General features: G+C 63.4%; 1 protein-coding gene across 3 annotated transcripts in view; it reads left to right on the top strand.

The window, feature by feature from the left end:
• The window catches only part of MYH9 (myosin heavy chain 9), a 76,253-nt gene that overhangs the window by 24,051 nt on the left and 30,496 nt on the right, over nt 1-21,706 (top strand). For all 3 annotated transcript variants that reach the window (XM_055141748.1, XM_055141746.1, XM_055141747.1), the window contains exons 2-4: nt 7,538-7,889; nt 12,231-12,387; nt 21,147-21,174. In XM_055141748.1, coding sequence (XP_054997723.1) covers nt 7,557-7,889; nt 12,231-12,387; nt 21,147-21,174 — 518 coding nt within the window. In that variant the 5' untranslated portion in view covers nt 7,538-7,556. The remainder of the gene's footprint in view (nt 1-7,537; nt 7,890-12,230; nt 12,388-21,146; nt 21,175-21,706) is intronic.

The following is a 21,706-nucleotide window of genomic DNA, read 5'->3' as shown; positions in this document are numbered from 1 at the left end:
CCCATGTGCCCTGCCCGTTTGCCTCCCGCCCACCAGACTGTCTCTACCGTTGCTGGGAGGGTGCTGCAAGCACGGCACTTGGCCACCTCTCAGCACCTTCTCCCGGTTCACCGTTTCCCTCCCTGGCCTACCCCCCAGCCCCTTATGCAAGTTTCCTACTGAATAATAACAGCTCTCATGTTCTTTGTTTCCTCCACTTTTGGGCTTTTGCTCTTCCACTGCTGTTTTCCTTACATCCCACCGGTGAGAGAGAGTTCTGTGTCTCTCCCTCTGCCTTCACTCGGCCCCATACCTCCTGGCCCCTCCGTATACAAAGCAACTCCTCCTCCTCCTCTTCCTCCTGCTCCTCCTCCTCTTCCTCCTCCTCTTCCTCTTCCTCCTTCTTTTCTTCCTCTTCCTCCTCCTCTTCCTTCTCTTCTTCTTTTTCCCTCTCCCTCCCTCCTCCGCCCCCTCCCCTCCCTCCTCTCTCCTCCTTCTCCTGCTCCTCCTCCTTCTTCTCTTCCTTCTTCTCTTCCTCTTGCTCCTCCTCCTTCTTCTTTTCCTTCTTCTCTTCCTCTTCCTCCTCCTCTTCTTCCTCTCCCTTCTCCTCTTCCTTCTCTTCTTCTTTTTCTCTCCCCCTCCCTCCTCCTCCCTCTCCCCTCCCTCTTCCTCCCCCTTCCCTCCCTCCTCTCTCCTCCTTCTCCTTCTTTCTTTGGCAGCCCTCTTTTGCTTTTTGGGTCACACCCAGCAATGCTCAGGGGTTTCTCCTGATTCTGCACTCAGGAATCACTCCTGGCGGTGCTCGGGGGACCCTATGGGATGCTGGGAATTGAACCTGGGTCGATTGCGTGCAAGGCAAATGCCCTCCCTGCTGTACTATTGCCCCAGCCTCAATGACTTTATTTTCTTCCCTTTTCCCCCACTTTAGTGTCTGTTTTCTTATGGCCGAGTCATACTCCATCGTGTCTGTGTACCCTAGCTTCTTGATCCGCTCATCTGTTCTCGGATGCTTGGGTTATTTCCAGTTTTGGCTGTTGTGGGTGGGGACGCATGGGAACCCAGGGGTTCTAAACATTTTAAAAAGGAAGAAAAAAAGGGGAAGGGAAGGGATAATGTTTCTTTGGGTTGGGCCCCTGGTTTACCGTATAACTGTTTTTTTTTTTTTTCTTTTTGGGTCATACCTGGTGATGCTCAGGGGTTACACCTGGCTCTGCACTCAGGAATTACTCATGAATAGCTTGGGGGACCCTATGGGATTCTGGGGATTGAACCCATGTCGGCCGCGTGCAAGGAAAACGCCATACCTGCTGGACTCTTGCTCTGGCCGCTGCTGTATAATTGTTGCAAATCCTATGCCCACTCCCCTTTTGGGGCCGTGGAAGGTGGTGGTGGTCAGTGGTGGTCGGGGTCCTGACTGTCATGTGAGTGGAAGGGGGGGGCGTGCTTGTATACATGTTGGGGCTCCCTCCTTTCCCACCACCATGGCATCTTGCCTGCCGGGCACCCACTGTTGTGTGAAGTTGGGTGGGGGAGACAGAAGACCCAGGAGTTTGCTTTCTGCCTGGGCACGGGCTCAGATGGGCGCTCCAACCAGTGGGGTCTCCGTCCTGCCTCCTGCCACCTCGTACCCCCGGGGTCCTTCCTCCTCTGTCCCAGTTGCAGCTTCTTCGCACGGATTCCCACAGTCTCCGTCAGTCGCTGAGATGTGTGCCAGTGGGTTTGCGTGTGACTGTCTTTTTTCTTTTGGGGCGGGGTCACACCCAGCGATGCTCAGGGGTCACTTCTGGCTCTGCTCTCAGGAATCACTCCTGGTGGTGCTCGGGGGACCCTGTGGGATGCTGGGCATCAAGCCCAGGTTGGCCCCATGCAAGGCTAATGCCCTCCCCGCCGTGCTATTGCTCCAGTCTTTTGCTCTTTCACTTTTTTTTTTTTTAGTTGCTCTCATCCATCTCCCTCCACTGTGGAATTCCACACCTCCTGGTCATATCACGGAACTCGGGAGTGAAGGCTGCAGGGGGAGAGAACAGGGGGCCGTCTGCTGTGGCCTCAGGGGCTGGGGTGCGTGTATGGGGACCCCCGGCGTCTGATGGAGTCCGTCCCTCAGTGCCTCTGAGCCTTTTTCTTCCTTAGAGCTGCAGGGGTGACTGGGGCTGAGCGGGCTGGTCTCAGGAGGGGGGAGGGTTGCAGCTTCATCCATAGCTACTGGCTTCTAAATTCTTCTTGCTGAGGTCCCGGAGAGTGACTGGGTGGCTGCTGTCCTGGAACCCGGGCTCTGACCGCCCTGTCTGCATCTCGTCTCCCTCCCCTAGTGCGTCTCTCCAGGGCTGACTCCGTTTCTGTGGTTGGTCCACACGGCTCCATCCTTGGCAGGAAAACATCTCAAGGGGCTGAGAAATGGGAGTTTGGAGCGATAGCACAGTGGTGAGGCATTTACCTTGCATGCAGCCGATCTGGGTTCTATTTCTCCTTCCCTGTCGGAGAGCCCGGCAAGCTACCGAGAGTATCCCGCCCGCACGGCAGAGCCTGGCAAGCTCCCCGTGGCGTATTTGATATGCCAAAAACAGTAACAAGTCTCACCATGGAGATGTTACTGGTGCCCGCTCGAGCAAATCGATGAACAACGGGACGACAGTGTGACAGAGAAATCGGGTGTTCCCTTGCCTCCAGGTTGGAAGCCGGGTTTGATGTCTGCGTGGGCCTCCTGTCCCTGTCCTGTCAGAGGAAGGCAGCTGGCAGCAGAGGGTGGCAGCATTAAGAGGAGAAGGGGGATGGTCAGGGGGCTTGAGCGCTCCCGGCCAGGACACGGGCTCACCGCGGGCCCTTCACAAGCCCTGTTTGCCGGTGACTGTCTAGGAATGGGAGCGCTCAGGGCCCGGTGTTGGATGCAAGAGAATAAACTCCCGTCCCACGCAAGTGCACGCGTGCGGGCCGGAGGGGTCCCCGGGCAAAGAGGAAGGAGTGAACGGCCGGAGAGCTGGGAGGGCCGGGGGCGGAGGATGAGAAGGGAGAGAAGGCAAAATAATCGAGGAATTTCTTTTTGGGTTGGAAGCCGAGGGTTTTGGTCAACCTATTTACTTTCAGTTTCATCATTTCCTGAGCGGCCTAATTTAGCCTCCGGTCGCGTCCTCTCGATTATGGCCTAAAAAGGCAACTGCCTGGCTTCCTCGGACTTGGACTGGCACCCGCAGGAAGCCGCACAGCGCGCCGCGGCCTGGCCCTGCCGTTCCCCAAAGCCGCCTCCTTAACTCCTGCCTGCCTGGACCCCCCGCCCGGCCGGGGCGAGCCCCAGCGCCTGCGCACAGTCAGCCCGCTCCGAAGGCAGGCGGAGGGCGCGGCCCGGCTGCCAACTGTCTGTCTCTTCTACCCCCCCCATCCCCCCCGTCACCCCACTTCTGGGAATTGGTTTCAGGGAGGTCCCGCGAGAGCGGAGGGGAGAAAAAAATACCCCAGTGGCAGCGCAGATAAGAAATTTGTGGACGGGCCGGAGTGATAGTACAGCGGGGAGGGCGTTTGCCTTGCACACGGCCGACCCGGGTTCAATCCCCGGCATCCCATGGGGTCCCTGAAGTGATGCCAGGATTAATTCCTGCGTGCAGAGCCAGAAGGAACCCCCTGAGCAGCGGGTGTGACCCAAAAAGCAAAAAAAAAAAAAAAAAAAAATTTGTGGCTAATGACACAGTTGCTAAAAGTGACCACCTGTATTGGGCTGGAGAGATAGGACAGGGGCAGGGCGCTGGCCTCGCATGCAGTTCATTTGGCACCTCGTATTGGTCCCCTGAGCCCCGCCAGGAGTGATCCCTGAGCACAGAGCCAGGAGTAAGTCCTGAGCACTGCTGGATGTAGTCTGAAAGCAACGCCCCCCACCCCCAACAAAGAAACAAACAAAAGAACAAAACCTGACTGTTAGGATATAGGTGTCTGCAGTCCTGGGTTCAAGCCCCGGTTCCCCAGTTGTGTGAGTGACCAAGTGGACTTGTCCCCTCGGGAAGCGCTGCCCTTCGCCCCGGGACAGGTGACGCCCGTTCAGACGGTGACTCAGAGCTGACACGGGCTCGGAAGCCGCGCGTGCCAGGGCCCCGGGGTGAGACGTCAGCTTGGCCCTTTGTTGCTACCGGGACTCGAAGGGGCCAGCCAGGAAGTGGGGGCCCAGGGTTCGAGAGTCCGTCCCAAGCGTGAAAGCCCGGTTTGATCCCTGCCCCTGGTTGGGGTAGGAAGAGCGTCGGGAATTTCAGGACGCGGTTTTCTTTCATTCTGTAAACCTTCTCTGTGATTTCCTCCGTTTTGGGGGGTGTGGGGGAAGGATGTGGGGGCTCCTTTGACGGTGCTCAGGGCCAGCTTCTGGCTCTGTGCTTGGTCAGAGGTGGGCGCTTCGGCCCCTCTCCTAGCTTCCAGGCTCCAGAAAAACCTTCATTCCAATTTTGCTTGGCCTTCGGATCACACCTGGTGGTGCCGGGGGGCCATGCGGGGCCCGGGATCAAATCTGGGGCTCCTGCATGCCAGGGACAGTCACCCCAACCCTGTGAGTCTCTCCCTGGCCCTTTTTTTTTGGGGGGTGGTGGTGGTTGTGGGGCTGGAGCCCACCAGGGCCCTGCACAAACAGGACACGTGTTCCAACTGCAGGGCACTGGCCTGACCCTTGGAGGCCCTTTGTCGCACGCGTGACTTGAAGTGGGGGAGTCCCAAGCCGTGGGGGTCTCCCGTGTGGAGACAGCTCTGTGCGCCAATGGCCCCCCTGCTGCCCTTTGGCCGGTCCCCCTGTTTTCACAGCCCCTCACTCCGGGGGCTCGCACCCCACCTTCCCCTCCCCACCCCGCCCAGAATGGGAGCGCTGCGGCCGGCCCTGGACCCCAAAGGTAGCTGTTCCCGCCGGTCTGGGCGGGCGCCCCGAGAAGCCCCATTGTTCGCCCTCCGCCCCGTCCCAGCCCCATTTATTGATCTTGGCTTCCCAGCGCACCCACGTCATTGAAACCAAATAGCGCTGTCCTTGGCCCGGCCGGGCCAGGCGTAATGAAACGTTTGGCTCCCGGAGACACCAGCCGGCCAGCCCCCCCCCCCCACTGACCCCTCCTCCCTTCATCCTGGGGGGCTTCTCAGCACCCCCGGGGGCGGAGGGTGGCCACCCGCTTGTTGGTGCTGCTCCTGGTGGCCGTGTGGTCTCACTCCGGACCCCCGAGCACTGTGAGGAGGATTCTCTGCCGGACATGGCTGGGTGCGGGTGGGGCAGTGCGTCCCCAGACGCCCAGGGTGGGTGGGCCGCAGCCCCGCTGTGGATTCCACCAGGCTGCCGCGTCTGGAGACGGTGGGCTTGGCGGCCCCCCTCCCCGCCGCCCGCCGCCGTGCCCTGTGATGTGACGCAGTGCTGAGAAGGAGGATGTGCAGTTCAGCACGTTCTGCCCCGGGCCGGGCCCCTCTGCCCCTGCCGGGCGGGCGGGCGGGCAGCGGGAAGCTCAGGAAGTATTTGTGGAGCACGGTGGAATGCGGCCCCCTCCCCCGCTCCCCACGTCCCTGCTCGGCCGACTGCAGTGACCACCCGGTGGACTTTGGGCTAGCCTGACTGGCTGCCTGGCCCGGGCACAGGAACCCAAGGGTCTGGGCTAGAAGCCTGCATGCCCCGATAGGCTGGGCAATGCTGGCCCAGTGGCTTGGCCTCTCTGTGCCCCGTTCCTTCATTCACGAAATGGAACCACGGACTCTCTCCCGGGGGGAGGGGGGCGTGGGGCGGTGGAGCGAGGGGTGGATACGCCGGGGCCATGTGGGCCTGTGGGCGCAGAATGACTTCGGGCCAGCTGGAAGGTGTCTGTTCTCTGGAGTCCTTCCCGGGGCCGGGTCCCTGGCACGCTTACCCAGTAGGAGACAGGCTGGGAGGAGACGGGGTCCAGGGGAGCCCCGCCCTCTGTCTTGGGCGGCCCACACCCAGCGCTGCTCAGGGCTGACTCCTGGCTCTGCACCCGGGCATCCCGCCTGGGGACCCTTTGGGGGTGCCGGGGAGAATCGAGCCCGGTTAGCCTCGGGCACGGTGAGCGCCCTACCCACTGGGCCATCTCTCCGGCCCCACAGGAACCTCTTTTGCCTGTGGACAGGAGTGGTTGTTGGAGGGCTGCAGAAACACCGAGGAACTCGGGGGGGCCACGGAGCAGTGGTCAGCAGGGCAATCGGGCCGTCTCCCCGGGCTCCCGGGGCTCCCACAGAGATGCCTGGAGTAGCCTTGGCCTGACTGCTCCTGGGGGTGTCCTGCTGCCCCCGAGAGGGGCCTTGTTGCACGCTGGCACGGGGGTCAGAAGCGGCCGGACTCTGCTTCTGGGACCGGCTCTTCCTCCCGGGTGAGCTGGTCGGAGCAGATTTCCTGGAAGACATCTTCTGGAGCAAGCAAGTCTGGGGGGACGCCCTGCCCGAGCTCAGATCAGGGCGCGCCTGACCTTTGCCCTTTGTTCCCTGCCGAGCAGCCAGGTTCCTGGTTGGAAGCCGGAAATGAGGGTCCCTCTCACTCGCGGGGTGTTGGCCTTGGGGCGGGGTGGGTCTCTCAGGGAGAAGCTCTCCCTCGTGGGGAGCCAGGCAGTGAGTGTGTAGAGTGTCTCCGTCGTGTTTTTGGGGTACCCCACACAGCCCCCCCATCCCAGCCCGGGCAGGAAGACGTCTCTCTGTGCAGGGGATGTGGCCAGCTCCGTCTCCCAGGGCTCTGCTCCCCTGTCTGTAAAATGGGGTGCCAGCACGGCGTACTGAGCACAGGCATCTCTGGTGGTCCTGGAATGCAGGAGGGAGCCCCCCCACAAGGACGCCAGCGTGGGAGAGGCCCATCGCTGGGTGGCTTGGGCCCCAGCGGGCAGTGCTCAGGACTGACTTGTGGCTCTGTGCTCGGGGCTCACTCCCGGTGGGCCCCCGGGGGACTCTGGGGGGTGCTGGGAACTGACCCAGAGGTGGCCGCCAGCAAGGCAAGAGCTTAACTCCCTTGCCAGCTCTCTCGCCTCCCAACCTCGCACAGATGAGTTCAGGGAGAGCAAATGGCAGATCCTGCTGGCCTGCTGGCCCCGGAGGTGGCCGAAGGGTCGCCCGCTCCCGCCCCCTGCCGCCCCCTAAACCTGGGGTCCCTTCTCGCCCGAGCTCTCTGGGCCACCTCACCCAGCCCGGAACCCCCTTGGCGCTCTGCTCTCTCCTCCCGGTGGGCTCTGTGCAATAAGCGTGGGTTCCTGTGTGGGTTCCCGTGTGGGTTCCCATGGCATCTGTCAGGCGCCACTGTGCTCAGCGGTCTCTCTCCCCCGTGGCTCTGTGGGATCCTGATTTTCTTGGTGGCCCTCCCGTGGCGCGCACACAGTCTCCTGCCTCTGTAGGGGCAATGGCCCCCGAGTCGCTTCCTTTGCCACGGTGCCGTGGCGCTAAGGTGGTTCATGGCTTCCGTGGCTGCAGCCGCCTGCGACGCGACGAGCCGGCTTGTGTGGGTGACATGGTGTCTCCCAGGGTGCGGACCCGGGGAAGGCCGGCGTGTCCTGCTGTGGCAAGGGCGAGGGCGGGACACGGGGGCCCAAAGCTGACGTCCTGTCCCCCTCCTCCCCCCCCCCCCCAGGCCCCGGCCCTGAGGCACCATGGCGCAGCAAGCCGCTGACAAGTACCTCTACGTGGACAAGAACTTCATCAACAACCCGCTGGCCCAGGCCGACTGGGCGGCCAAGAAGCTGGTATGGGTGCCCTCGGACAAGAGCGGCTTCGAGCCCGCCAGCCTGAAGGAGGAGGTGGGCGAGGAGGCCATCGTGGAGCTGGTGGAGAACGGCAAGAAGGTGAAGGTGAACAAGGACGACATCCAGAAGATGAACCCGCCCAAGTTCTCCAAGGTGGAGGACATGGCCGAGCTCACGTGCCTCAACGAGGCCTCCGTTCTGCACAACCTCAAGGAGCGCTACTACTCGGGGCTCATCTACGTAAGTGGGGCCCGGGCATCGGGGGGAGCGTTACTGCTTTCGGGGCTCATCTATAAGTGGGGGCCGGGGCAGGGGCTTCCAGGAGCATCTTTTTTTTTTTTTTTTTTGCTTTTTGAGTCACACCCGGCGATGCACAGGGGTTCCTCCTGGCTCTGCACTCAGGAATGACTCCTGGCGGTGCTCGGGGGACCCTATGGGATGCTGGGAATCGAACCCGGGTTGGCTGCGTGCAAGGCAAACGCCCTCCCTGCTGTGCTATCGCTCCAGCTCCAGCATCTGACCTTAGGGCTGACTTTGTTGTCTCCAAACTTGGCATTTCTGGGTTATTTTTTTTTGGGGGGGGGGTGGCGGTGGGGGGGTTTCACTCAGCTATGCTCAGGGCTCCCCCCTTCCCCCCGGCTCTGTGCTCAGGGACCACTCCTGGCAGGACATGGGGGATTGGACCAGGCACGGTCCAGCGCCCTGACCACTGTGCTGTCTCTCCAGCCCCTGAACCTCCCGGAACGTTCTCACAGCCTGACTTTTGTTGCTTCCTGTGTTGTCGAGGCCCTGAGAGGAAGTCTGCTCCGGGCCAAGTGTCGGGAGACTGAGAGACGGGTGCGGGGTGCCCTCCGTTTCTGGCGGAGGAAGGAAGGGTCAGGCCCGAGTGGCCAGTTCCTCTCTCAGGCAAGCCAGGGCCGTGCTTCTTCCTCCTGGTTCCCCCTGCAGAATCTGGCCCCCAACCCTGCACCCCTATACCCGTCTCGGCCTTCACGGCGGCCTCCTGGCCTGCCGCTCACCTCCTGGGGGACTGGTACCCCTGGGGAGCAGCGAGCCTTCCAGAGCGACTTTTTTTTTCTTTTTCTTTTTGGGTCACACCCGGCGATGCACAAGGGTTACTCCTGGCTCTGCACTCAGGAATTACCCCTGGCGGTGCTCAGGGGACCATATGGGATGCTGGGAATCGAACCCGGGTCGGCCTCTTGCAAGGCAAGCGCCCTCCCCGCTGTGCTATTGCTCCAGCCCCAGAGCGATTTTTTTTTTGGGGGGGTCACACCTGGCGATGCACAGGGGTTACTCCTGGCTCATGCACTCAGGAATCACCCCTGGTGGTGCTCAGGGGACCATATGGAATGCTGGGATTCGAACCCAGGTCAGCCGTCTGCAAGGCAAACGCCCTACCCGCTGTGCAATCGCTCCAGCCCCCCCCCCCCGAGCTATTTAAAAAAAAATTATTTTTATGAGTTTGTTCACATCAATTGATTCCATTCAATATTTCAACACCAATCCCACACTCGGACGCCTTCCCACCACCATTATTTCGAATTTTCCCACCCCCAGTCAAGCCCGCCTGCCAAGGGCAGATGCTAAGATCATTCATTTCCTGTTGCTTATCATGAATCTCATGAGAGGTCCTGCGGCCACAAATTCTGGAATTCGAAAATTGCAAAATGGTTGGGGCCAGAGACATCTCTGTAGGGAGCTCATTCATTCTGAGAGTTGTTTGGGCGGGGGTCTCTGGATCAAGGCCGTTGCTGCGCTGAGCTGGCGCCAGGAGGCAGATCGTGGGCGTGACAGCCGGGACCCCAAGCGGGTGGGGAGATGGGGAGGGCCGGCCCACCTCCACTGCCGCCATGTGGCCTGGAGTCTTAGTCCCTGAACTGAGCACCTGGGTTTCATGAGGAGCTGGGATACCCCCGCCCTCTGAGGTGCCTCGGTGGGATTGGCTTGGTAAAGGGTCCGGAGAGTGTCTCTCCCAGAGCGATTCTTTTTTTTTTTTTCTTTTTGGGTCACACCCAGCAATGCTCAGGGGTTCCTCCTGGCTCTGCACTCAGGAATCACTCCTGGCGGTGCTTGGGGGACCCTATGGGATGTCGGGGATTGAACCCGGGTTGGCCGCGTGCAGGGCAAATGCCCTCCCCGCTGTGCTACCAGAGCGATTCTTGTGGGTCTTGTCCACCTCATAGGCTGTTCCCACCAGGCTCAGCACTGAGGAAGAAGCATGTCCAAAGGCCGGGGCACGCACAGTCCCTTGCCTTTCCTTCAGCTGTGGCCACAGAAAGGCGGCTCATCACCACGTCAATTTAATTATTTTTCTTCTTCTTCTTCTTTTTTTTTTTTTTTTTGCTTTTTGGGTCACATCCGGCGATGCACAGGGGTTCCTCCTGGCTCATGCACTCAGGAATCACTCCTGGCGGTGCTCAGGGGACCCTATAGGATGCTGGGAATCGAACCCGGGCCATCCGCGTTCAAGGCAAACGCCCTCCCCGCTGTGCTATCGCTCCAGCCCTGACCCCTTTAATTAAATTTTTTTTTTTTTTAGTCTGGGAGTGTTTGTTTTGGGGTTTACACCTGGCAGTGCTCAGGGGGGCACTGTACACTTGCTGCTGGGTGTGGACCCCGGAGCCTGGTTTGTGGACCTGCCCTCGTCACATTATAGAATCTTAGAAGATGCCGGGATCAGAGCGCTTTCCGCCCCCCCTGGGATCGCATCCGGGCTGGCGTGGCCCCAGGCTCCCGGGACGCTCTTGGCTGCCTCTCCCGGCTTCTCCTGTTCGGTACAAAGATGCTTCCTTCTGGCCTGGTCCCCGGTAGGGGAGAGAGATCTGGTTCCTATTATTCCCAGAATAGCTGGTTACTTAAGGAGGCTGTCGCCCTCACCTTGGCTCTTCTGGACTTGGAGCAGAATAAAACGATTCTCGACATTTTTGGGTCTTTTTTTTTTTTTTTATGTTTTGGAACCGGAGGAAGAAAACATCTTGAGATCATTATTGGTCCCTCTCGTCTCATGAACGGGAGGAACGAGCCCGTGGGCCGAGGGCTTTGCCCGGGGGTCACACTCGCACGGGCAGGGGGCTCTGCTCTTTTCTTGGGGGATGCTCTTTTTTGGGGGGGCCCCACCAGGCAGTGCTCGGGGGAGACTCCTGGCTCCGAGCTGGGGGTTTGCTCCTGGTGGTGCGGGGGGGGGGCTGTCTGTGGGCTCCGGAAGGGAGGGAGGGAGCAGGCGGGTGCCTTCCCACGAGGAGGGGCGCGCAGGGGGGCCCCAGCAAGGAGCCCACCCCGATGCCGCCGGGGCCCGCCTCCTCAAGCTGCGTTCCAAACGGCCTTCCCGGGAGCCTGGTGCAGCCGGCAGGCCGGCCCGGTGGGCGGCGTGGCTAATTCTGCACCCCAGCTGCTCCTTTTGGGGGGCGGGGGAGAGGGTGGCGAGGCCGGAGCCCAAGGGGCGGGCGGGCACAAAGGGCTTCTGTGGCCCGTGAAGGGAGCCCCTCCCTGGCGCGGCCACATGGGAGCCCAGGCGTGTCTGAGCCCCTGGCGGGCTCCGGGGGGGAGAGTGGTGGGACGGGGGGACCCGGGAGGGCCCCTTCCTGCTCTCACCTGAGTCACAGCCGGGCCCCGTGAAGGGATCAGGCTGGAGGACATGGGGACCCAGGACCCTCCCCTCGCCCCCAACTGTGGGACACTAAGCCGTGCCCAGATGCCACCCCCCTCCCTCAAACCTCTCCGCTGCACCCACCAGCCGTTTCTCAGCATCGGGTGTGTGGTCCTAGAGTCCTCAGCTTTTATGGGGCCATTTCTTCTCTTCCTTCCTTCCTTCCTTCCTTCCTTCCTTCCTTCCTTCCTTCCTTCCTTCCTTCCTTCCTTCCTTCCTTCCTTTCTTTCTTTCTTTCTCTCTCTTTCTCTTTCTTTCTTTCTTTCTTTCTTTCTTTCTTTCTTTCTTTCTTTCTTTCTTTCTTTCTTTCTTTCTTTCTTTCTTTCTTTCTTTCTTTTTTTGTCATACCCAGTGATGCTCAGGGGTTCCTCCTGGCTCTGCGCTCAGGAATCACTCCTGGCAGTGCTCGGGGGACCCTATGAGATGCTGGGAATCAAAGCCGGGTCAGCCTCGTGCAAGGCAAACGCCCTCCCCGCTGTGCTGTCGCTCCAGCCCCTTATTGGAGGTCTTGAAGGGAAGGAGGGAGAGAGAGCAGGAGAGGGAGGGGAGAGTAATGTGCTCCAGAGAGAACCCGGGCTTACCCAAGGGCGGAGAGAGCCCCTACACACACCCTGGCATTCGACAGGAAAGCATGAAAAGTCCGTGTCTCAAGAGGGGAGATGCGGGCGACACGTGTGCTCCACACGTGCCTGAGTCCTTTCTCTCGCACCTCTCCTTGGTGGCCGCTTGCTGTCCCTGTCTCACCTGAAGCTCACCAGGGCCCTCGCTGGGCAGAGCCCAGGAACGAGCAGGGCAGGACCCCGAGACCGCCCCCCCCATCCTGCTGGGGCCGGGTGCAGAGTGGGGCTTTCGGGAGGGACTTTAACGGCTCTGCTGGCCTCAGAGAACCGGACTCGCTGACGCCCCCCACCCTGTGTGCCCCCCTCCCTCAGACCTATTCCGGCCTGTTCTGTGTGGTCATCAACCCTTATAAGAACCTGCCGATCTACTCGGAAGAAATCGTGGACATGTACAAGGGCAAGAAGAGGCACGAGATGCCCCCGCACATCTACGCCATCACAGACACGGCCTACAGGAGCATGATGCAGGGTGAGTGCCGCCCCCACCCCGTCCTGGCCCCTGGCCCCTGGCCCCTGGCCCCGCCCATCCCCCTCTGTCCCTCTCCTCCCCCGCCAGCACTCAGGCTCAGTGTCCTAGTAAGCCAGTGGCTGGACGTGCCCTGACAAGGTCTGTAAGCCGTCATCGGAGGGCCAAGGTCAGCGGCTACCTAAGATGTTTAGATGTAGATAGAATGTTCTAGGCGCTTCCAGAAGATGCTATTTCCTGTTATTTTCCCCATCTCTCATTCTCGGCTTGCCTGGCCCAGTCCTCTCTGCTCTCTCCCAGTCACTCATTCTGTTCCTGTTTTTCTCCCCTTCTCGGACTCCCCTCCCCATCCCAAATCTGGAAGCTGGAATGAACCCCCCGCCCCCCCTCCCATCTTCAAGGACCGACAAAAACCCCCGTCCGGCCGCGCTCTCTGCCCTGTTGACCCCGGCAGTAGAGCTCTTTCGTTTTCTTTCTTTTTTTTTTTTTTTTGGGTCACACCCGGCGATGCTCAGGGCTCACTCCTGGCTCTGCACTCAGGAATTACTCCTGGTGGTGCTCAGGGGACCCTATGGGATGCTGGGAATCGAACCTGGGTCGGCCACGTGCAAGGCAAACGCCCTCCCCGCTGTGCTATTGCTCCAGCCCCTCTTTCGTTTTATTTCACCTTCATCTTCTCGGACGATACACAGTGGTGCTTGGGAAGCTGCTTGCTCCCCGCTCGGGGGCCGGGGGTCTGCACGTGGGGCCAGTTGTGTCCATCCCCCCCCATACCCCGGGCCTCTCCCCGGCCCTCGCGGCGAGCTGAGAGGAAGTCTCGGCACTCGCCGCCGCCTTCCCCGCTTCCCAGCGGCCCCGAGGTCAGCCCTGCCGTCTGGCCCTGCCTCGCCCCGGCCTGTCTGACAAAGGTCGCCCTGGCCCTTCCGGACTCGAGAGGCCTTATCTCGTCTGGGTCGGTGCTGGCCGGCCGGCGTGTCTCTACGTGCGTCCCCTCCCCTGCCACCTCTCACCTGCCACCTCTCACCCACCCGTGGCTCCTGTCACGAGCCGTGGTCTGGCCACTGGATGACGCTTCACCCACTCGGGTGCCGGTGTCGCTCCCGACAAAGGCCTTCGTCCCCCACTGCCGGAGCCCCTGGTGCCCCCCTCTCCCGGGACCCCGACTCCGAGCCTGCAGTGGGGTTCCCCTCCTGGCCCCTCGCGCCATCCCCGACTCCCACGCCTGCTGCAGATTTTGTCTCTGGGGGCCCTTCCCCTGCTGCATCCTGACCCCCGACCCACACTCATCCTCTCTCCGCTCCCAGGGATCGACCCCCGGTGGGGGGGATGGGGGACCCTGGATAGGCCCCTTGGGTCTCCCAGAGAACCCTCAGACCCTCTGGCAGCCTCCCCGGCCCTCCCCACGCCCCACAGGCCCCCGGACGCGCCCCCGCCACGGCCTGGCGGCTCCGTCCTGCCCCCGCTGCCCTCCCCCTCTGGAGGACGTCGGGGCCAGATTGGCCGGGGCGGGGGGGTGTAGGGGGCCCTCCCTGGGCGGGCTGTCGGGCGAGGTGTGGGCACGTTTGTTTGCCGGTACTCAGCCAGTGAGGGGCAGGGACCTTGACTGGTGAGGGGGGTCCCGGGCTGGTTGGGGGAGCGAGGCGGGATCTGGGGCGGGTAGGGGATGTATCGGGCCGGCTGAGCCGCCTGGCGTGTGTTTGCATCGATCGGGTGGGGAAGGCAGCCGTGCCACAGTTCCCGGACGGGCTGTCACTCTCACAGTGCTCATCAGAGCAGTCTGGAGGAAGAACGCTGCGTGCGCTGCTGGGGAGGCGGGGGGAGGGGCTGCGTCTGTCTCCAGGGAGGCCGTGTTCTCCCCACGCTTGATGAGCCCCTGGGAGCCTCTGTGTCCCCAGCCCGGGTGCTAGGAGGGCTGGCCACTCTGCAGGCCACGCGAAGCGTAGCCAGGCCCCCGGGAGCCCCGATCCTGGGCCGTCCACTTCCTGCCTCCCCCCACTCCCCCCCCCACCCCGCCACACTGGGATTCGGGCATCCCGGAGAGATTTGTCTCATTTTTATTAGCACGGCAAGGAAAGGGGGGGGTGGCGGGCGGAAACCAGCTGGAGGTCACTGGGAGAAGGAAGGGAACCAGCTGGGCTGCGGCTGCTGCTCTTTGTGTCCACCGGGAAGTCGTGGCCGGAAGGGACGGCCGAGGTGGGAGCAGCTGCCCGGCCCCGAGTGCGCTCGTGGTGGGGGTGTCTTTGTCCCGTGGGATGTGGCCGGTGCCCACCCCGTCACAGGGGTGCTCGCTCCCCTCCCTTCCGACCCCAGGGCTCCTGCACGGGACTCCATCTGTGGCCCCTGGCCCACGGCTGACCCGCAGCGCAGTTAGTGACAGTCTCCGGCCCTGGGTGTGGGGTGGACGTGGGTCCCAGGAGGACAGGTTAGGGATTCCCCAGGGTGGGCGTCCACTCCCCCGGCAGGCGTGCCCGAGCGCACGTGGCCCTTCTGTCCTGGCAGGAGCGAGGGGTGGCGGGGGGGCGTTGCATGCAGGGCGTCTGTTCTTGCCACTCACGTTTGTCAGAGCCAGGCGCCTCCCTTTCTACTGCTCTGCTCTCGCCGAGCACTGGGACCAGATTTCCGCCCGGGCTGGCGCTGCTGTCTGACACACGGGCACGCTGCGTTCCGGATGCGGCCTCGGCTGGCGCTGCCCGGGGAGGGCCCTTTCCTCCGCCAGGTCCGTGGCGTCCCCTGGCATCCTCCGAAGCCCCGGGCGCCCGCGGGGGGCTCGGCGCCGGCTGCTCTGGATGGATGACGGGGGTGTGTGCCCCCTGCCCACATCTTCCGGCTCAGCCGGGCTCCTTCCGGCCTGGCTCCGCTGGCCCCAGCCACCATCTGTCCCCGCTGGTCTGTCCCCCGTGTGTTCTGGAATGTTCAGCGGCCTCCTGGCTCCCGCCCCCTGGACACCGGCAGTCCTTCCCTGGCCCCTGGGGACGACCTGACACCCGCCCGGCTACCCCTGGCAGGGCCCCCCCCCCTGGGGCCGAGAGTCGCCTGTGTCTGTCTGAGAACTGTTGGTCTGCAGGCGTGTCAGAGTGTCACCTCCCCACCTTCTGGCTGGCCTGCCAGGCCCAGGGGCCGGGGGCCTGACGCTCGGTGCCAGTCGGTGCCCCCCCCACCCCCAGCTGGGATTGGCGCGGGCGGCAGCATGGGAGGCAGGAGGGAGGGAGCGAGGCGGAAGCTGGCCCCGAGGCAGCTCCCGGGGAGGGGAGGCCGGGCCGAGCTGTCCCTGTGGCTGGGGGGACACTGGCCTCGGTAACGGAGATTCTGGGGGGCTCCCCGCGGCCGTGGACTGCACCCCCTCTGAGGGAGGAGTGCCCGGTGGCGAGGCCGGGGCGTGGGACTGCAGCGCCGAGCCGAGGAAGCTGCAGGGGTGAGGAGTCCACTTAAGCAGGAATGTGCTGCCCACCCCGGAGGCCAGGCCCTGCCCGCCAGCCCTGCCCGCGCCCAGTGGTGCCCACCGTCTGCCGGCACCTGTGTCCTCCAGAGATCTGGTAGCACCCCGGCCGCCCTATGCTAGACGGGGGCCTGCCTGGAGGAGGGGGCGATCACAGGCCGGTCGGGAGGGGAGTGAGAATCCGGCACGGGGCCCCCCCACCGCTGTTAGCCTGGGTGCTGCTGGGGGCCCGGGTGAGGGTGGGGGGCACGGGTCAAAGCCAGGGCTCAGGGTATCGCCAGAAGGGCCCGCCCGCACCTCCTTTCCCTGGGCTTTGTTTGTATTCGACTTACTCGTGTCTCGAAACAGAATTTCTCTTATCTTCCAGGAGATATTAGGAGTCTGGGGGCCGGGAGGGGTGAGAGAGAACAGATAGGAGCTTCCCTGACGGTTTGGCTTTCGAGCAAGGCTCAGTGACCCCCGGGGAGTCGCGCCCGGTGGGCCTTGGTGTGGGGGCTGCCAGCTGGGGCCAGGCGCCCTCGCTCAGTGCTGAGGAAGGGCAGAAACAGTGCTCCGGGAGCACCTGCGTGGCCGGATGCAGGCTCTCGTCCCTGCATCACTCCCCGCCCCTGCTTGAACCAGGAGGCCCCGTTTCGGGCACTTCTTGGGGCTCCTTGAGCTGCTGGGGTGCCGACGAGGGCGAGACCTGCTGGCCACCCCGTGCCCGCGTGCGTGCAACATGTCTGAGCAGATGTGCGGATGCGTCTGTGTCCCCGAGTGTGTGCACGTGTGTGTCCTCATGTGCAGGTGTCTGTGTGCAGGCTCGTGTGTGTGCCGGAGCCCCGGGGCCGGGCTGGGGGGCCTCAGGACCACCCCGTGTGCAGGGGGGTGGGTGCTTTCTGAGCCCCGGCTGCCAGCGGGAAGCCCTCCCTGGCGCCTTGGCGCTTCCCCGCACGGCCGCCCTGGCTCCTGGCAGGGGCTGCCCTGGCCAAGGGCCGGTGGCAGAGCCCCAGGCATGGCACTTGGCGTGTGCCCGGCTCCTCCTCGCAGAGCTGGCAGGCAGGCGGGGCTCAGCACCCCCTCGCCCCCCTTCTCCGGAACGTTCTCCACCCAGCTGTGTGTCTTCAAGTCCTGAGTTTCTTGGGGCTCAGCGCCTGGGCCAGGCCGGGCTGGTTCCCGATCCCTTTGCCAGCCGGTTCTCAGCAACCTGGTGGGCCCGAGCTGGGGGTGGGGGCAGGGCACCCCGAGCACTCCCGCTGCAGCCGTCCGATGACTCAGGCCTGGCGGCGGTGGCACTGGGAGGCCGTCACTTCCTCCCGCACTTCCTGTGCGGCTGATGTCACCTCTCGGAGCCGCCGCCGTGAAGCCTTTTATGGAAAAGAATCGGCCGCTCCCCTGGTGGAGGAAGTGAGCCGTCGGGGCCCGGCAGACGGCACACCTGTGCTCAGGTTTCCCCCCTTGGCTGGGCCAGGACCCCCACAGCGAGCCCTCGGGGCGCTCGTGGTTTAAAGTGGGACCCGGGCACCGCCTGGTTCAATCCCCAGCACCCCCGGGCCCCGCCCAGGAGACGTCTCTGAGCACAGAATCAGGAGTCCACCTCGAGCACTGCCAGATGTCGCCTGAAGACCAGCAACCAAACAACCTCTGCCCGTTCTGCCCCAGAGACAGCACAGGGGCTGAAGTCCCCCGCTTGCATGTGGGCCCCCGTCAGCCCCCGTGAGCCCCACCAGGAGAGACCCCTGAGTGCAGGGCTGGGACTAAGGCCAGAGCACCGCTGGCTGTGGTGACACCAGCCGCCGTGGGGGCTCGAGACCAAGGGGGCGGCCGAGACCGTCCACGCCCGGGAGGCCCGAGCCTGGGGTGTCTGTGTGCCCTGCAGGGGAGCCCAGGGCCCCTCCCCCTGTGCTGGCCGGAGGACAGTGGTCGCGGAGAGTGTCCAGAGGAATCCCCGCCAGTCGACCCCCAAAACCGCTCCGGCCGTTGCTCTCCCTCCCTCCCTCCCTCCCTCCCTCCTCCCGTCCCTCCCTCCTTCCCTCCTGCAGGGGGGCTGCTGGTCCACCCCGTGTGGACACCCCGGAGCGGCTGCATTGTGGGGCAGCCCGAGGAGTGTCCAGGAGGGGACCCCGAGCGCCCCGGGCTGTGGCTGGGTCCCCACTCCCTGCTGCCCACCGGGGACGCTGCCGAGGCGGCCCGTGGGGGGACGGTCCTCCTGTGAGAGGCCTTCCCAGATGGCCCTCGTGGCCGGCCTTGAGCCGGGTGCTCTGGGGGGGCGGGGGGGAGAGGCAGGAAACGGGAAGGGGCCACTTCTCTCAGAGCATCTGCCCGATGGAATGTTCTGGCAAGGCAGGAAGGGTTCTTTGAGGTGTAAAACCAGAGTCTCAGATGTTTTGGGAGTCGGGGGTGGTGGGGGAGGGCAGCTGGGTTTTAGGAATTGAGGATCAAAGGTCGGGGGTCAGGACAGGAGGAACTGGGGGCTGGGTGGAGGTCCCGTGAGTTTGGGTCTGGAAAGAAAATTTGTGTGTGTCTGTGTGTGAACCCGTGTATGTGTCCTCCGGGCACGTCTGCCAGCCTGTGTGTGTGTCTGTCTGTGTGGGCACGAGTGTGCACTCCTGCGTGCCTGTGTTTGTATGTGCGTCTGCATGTGTGTGTGTATGCGTATGTGCATCTGTGGGCACATGTGTGCATCTGCATGCATGCGCATGTCAGCCTGCCTGCCTGTGTTTTGCTTCTATGCATGTGTATCTGTGTGTACATCTCTGGGCACAGGCCCCGGAGTGTGTGTGTGTGTGTGCCGCCCCTGGGCACGTGCGCGTGTGTCCTGTGTGTGTGTGTGTGTGTGTGTGTGTGTGTCTGCTTCCTGTTGTCCGGCAGCTCTGCGTCTGACTCCACCTCCCCGGCGGGAGGAATTCCAGCCATCCCGGGGCGGCCTCCAGGGCCTGGGAACTTCCCTCCCTCCCAGGGGCCGGGAATGTTGCCTTTTATGGCCTCGCCTGGCTGGGCCTCGGCCCCCGACTTGCCAGCAGGCGCAGGTACCTGCTTGCCAGTGTCGGGGCTGTGACTCGACACGCTCTGTGGGTGTGCATGTGTGCACGGGGGTGTGTGTGCCTGCAAATGTGTGTATGCACACGTGTGCGTGTGTTTCTACGTGTGTGCATGCACACCTGTGTTTATGTGCATGTGCCCATGCACGTACATACGTATGTGTGCACATATGCATGCATGTGTATGTGTCCACATATATGTGTGCGCACGTGTGCATGTCTCTGTGTGCTTGTGTGCACGTATGCACATGTGTGTACATGCATGTGTGCATATATGTGTGTGTGTACATGCACATGGCATCAGGGCCCACAGAGGGGTTCCGAGTCCCCTGGACAGTGCCCGTGCCTTCACTTAGGTGACCCGGCTGCTGAGTCTCCTGCCTTCTTCCCTGCCAGGCTGTAGGGCAGGGAGCCCCGGGGCTGTGGGCCAGGTTTGCTCTGGGGTGCTGGTGGGAGAGGGATGGGGGTCGCCCCCCAGCCAAGCAGATGGTCTGGGGTGGGGGGAGGCAGCAGGGCAGGGCAGGGCAGGGCAGGGCCGCCCCTGTTTGGGCTGGGAATGCGTTCGGTGCCTCGGGTCCTGAGCTGTCTTCCCGTTGTCCCTGCGACTGGCCTCTGGGAGAGGAGCCGGGCGTGAGACTGGGTCTGAGTGGGCCGAGGCCACACCCGCAGGGAGCCGCAGTCACGCCTGGGAGCGAGCGAGTGCCGCTGTCCAGGGCGCCCCTGTCGGTTCTGGCCATTCCTGTCCACCAGGCACCAGCAGGAGTGGACCGTGGGGAGAGGACGCCAGCCCGGCCCTGCCCAGTAACTCAGCAGGAGGTGCAGAGGAGGCGTGCCCCTCCCCCCCTGAAGCCTCCCCATTGTCCCCGCCCTGGGGACGGGCGTCAGGACCCTTCCTGGCCCCCAGGTCCGCAGGCGTGTGAGCCTGAGCAGGACCCTGCAGCCGGGAAGCTCCCAGTGGCGCTCTGTGGCTCCCGGTCAGCTCCGGGGTCCCTGCTGGCCTCCTCTCTCTCTCCCGGGGCTCCCCTGCCGCTCTGACCCTGTGCTGCTCCCCCTCGCCCTGCCTGTGGGCGGGGCCGTCGCTGTGGGGTCTGTTCCTTGGATGGGGCACAGTGGGGTCATGCCGTGGACACGGCCCGGTGCAGTAGGGTCACTCCTTGGACAGGGCACAGTGCCGTGGGGTCATTCCGGGGCCAGGGTGTGGCCAGTGGGGGTCACTCTGGCCAGGCGCTGGGCCCCTGTTCTGGTGAGTCAGACGGGCCGTGAGGTGCCCTGCGTCTAGTTCTTGGGGGTCCGGGACCTCGGGTGTTGCCCTCCCACCCAAGCCCCCCCTCTGCCAGCGGCAGGGGGGGGAAGGGTGAATCTGTGTCCCGGAATCAGGGTGAGGACGTGCCCCCGACGGGAAAAAATGCAGTTGTTTGCAGCCCGGGCCTGAAGGCATTTCCTGCACACTTAGCTTCCAAAGTGGGGGCGTTCCTGCACCCCTGGCTCCCCGCGCCGGCCTGGCCCACGTCCTTCCCGCAAAGGCCAGTGGCCAGGCTCCCCACGATGCTTCTCGGGCCGCTCAGACTCCGGCTGCTACCACCCAGCAACTGGGCAGTGTCTGGGGCTGCCCCGCCCTCCCCAGGCAGGGTCCGAGTGCCAGAGCCAGTCTTGTACCTCAGCCTGCTCCCCCTGCCTTCCCCGCTCACTCCCCTCACACCCATGGTGAGGGCCACGCCCCCGGGGAGCTCACCTGGGGCGGGGACTGTTTCCGGTCTGCCACATGGGGTGGGCGGTGAGGTGGACACGGGCCCCCGTGGCTGGCTTGGTGGCGCTGCCAACCCAGAACTACTTCCTTGCTTGTAACTTTAATGTTGATTTTTTTTTTTTTTTTGGTTCGGTTTGGTTTGGGGCCACGCCTGGCAATTGGGGCCACGCTCGGAGGTTGCTCCTGGCTCTGCTCGCAGAAATTAATGCCTGGCAGTGCTCAGGGGACCGATGGGATGCCGGGGATCGATTCCGGGTCGGCTGTGTGCAGAGAGCAAGCACCGCCCCTTCCCCCCACGCCGTGCTCTCTGTCCAGCCCTTTGCATGGATTTGGGTGTCGCTCCAGGCACGTGGTTGCAGTCGTGGTGACGATTTTGGTCTTGATGGATCGAGAGATCAGTGGCACCTTCACCACCCCCCCAGAGTACCCAGAACCTTCCCCCTTCGCCCTTGGGTGCCCTCCCCTACCCCCAGGAGGTCCCTCTGACAGTGGCCCAAGGACCGCCCCCCTCACCCCCGTGACTCCTGGAGTTTTTAACCCCGTGTCTCCTCTGTTGCAGACCGAGAGGACCAGTCGATCCTGTGCACGTAAGTGTCCCCCCACCTCCTGTTTCTTGGGGTCACCTGCCAGACCTAGGGCGACCGGCCCTGTCCCCAGTCTTTGCCTCCCGTCCCTCCCACCATGGGACAGGACTCGTGGGGACGGGTGTCGGTGCCGCTGGGTCCCGCAGCCCGTGGGCACCCTGCATTGCCATTCGCAGAGGGGCTGGCGGGTTGTTGGGGGTGGGGGGGTCCCGTGCGCCCGGGTCGGGATTGATCCGGGGTCCGCATCCCCAAGGGCATTTGAGGTGAGGTGTCCCCAGCCCCCGCTGGCTTGTCTGTGGGCCTCGGGACTTCGTGCTCTCCAGAACATTCTCTGGAGCGAAGTTGTTTTTGGGGGCCACACCCAGCAGTGCTCAGGACTTAATCCTGGGGGCTGGGGGGCCTAGTGGGGTGCCGGGGATTGACGCCAGGTTGGCCCCGAGCAAGGCCAGTGCCCTCCTTGCTGTCCTGCCACCCTGGCCCCTGCGGCTGCAGATTTAGGAGGGTCTGAGCGAGCCCCGGGCTCACACCTATGCAA

The sequence above is a fragment of the Sorex araneus genome, chromosome 6 (genome assembly GCF_027595985.1).
Source record: "Sorex araneus isolate mSorAra2 chromosome 6, mSorAra2.pri, whole genome shotgun sequence".
Lineage (NCBI taxonomy): Eukaryota > Metazoa > Chordata > Mammalia > Eulipotyphla > Soricidae > Sorex > Sorex araneus.
Note: the sequence above shows the minus strand (reverse complement) of the source record. Positions and strands in the feature narration are given on the sequence as shown.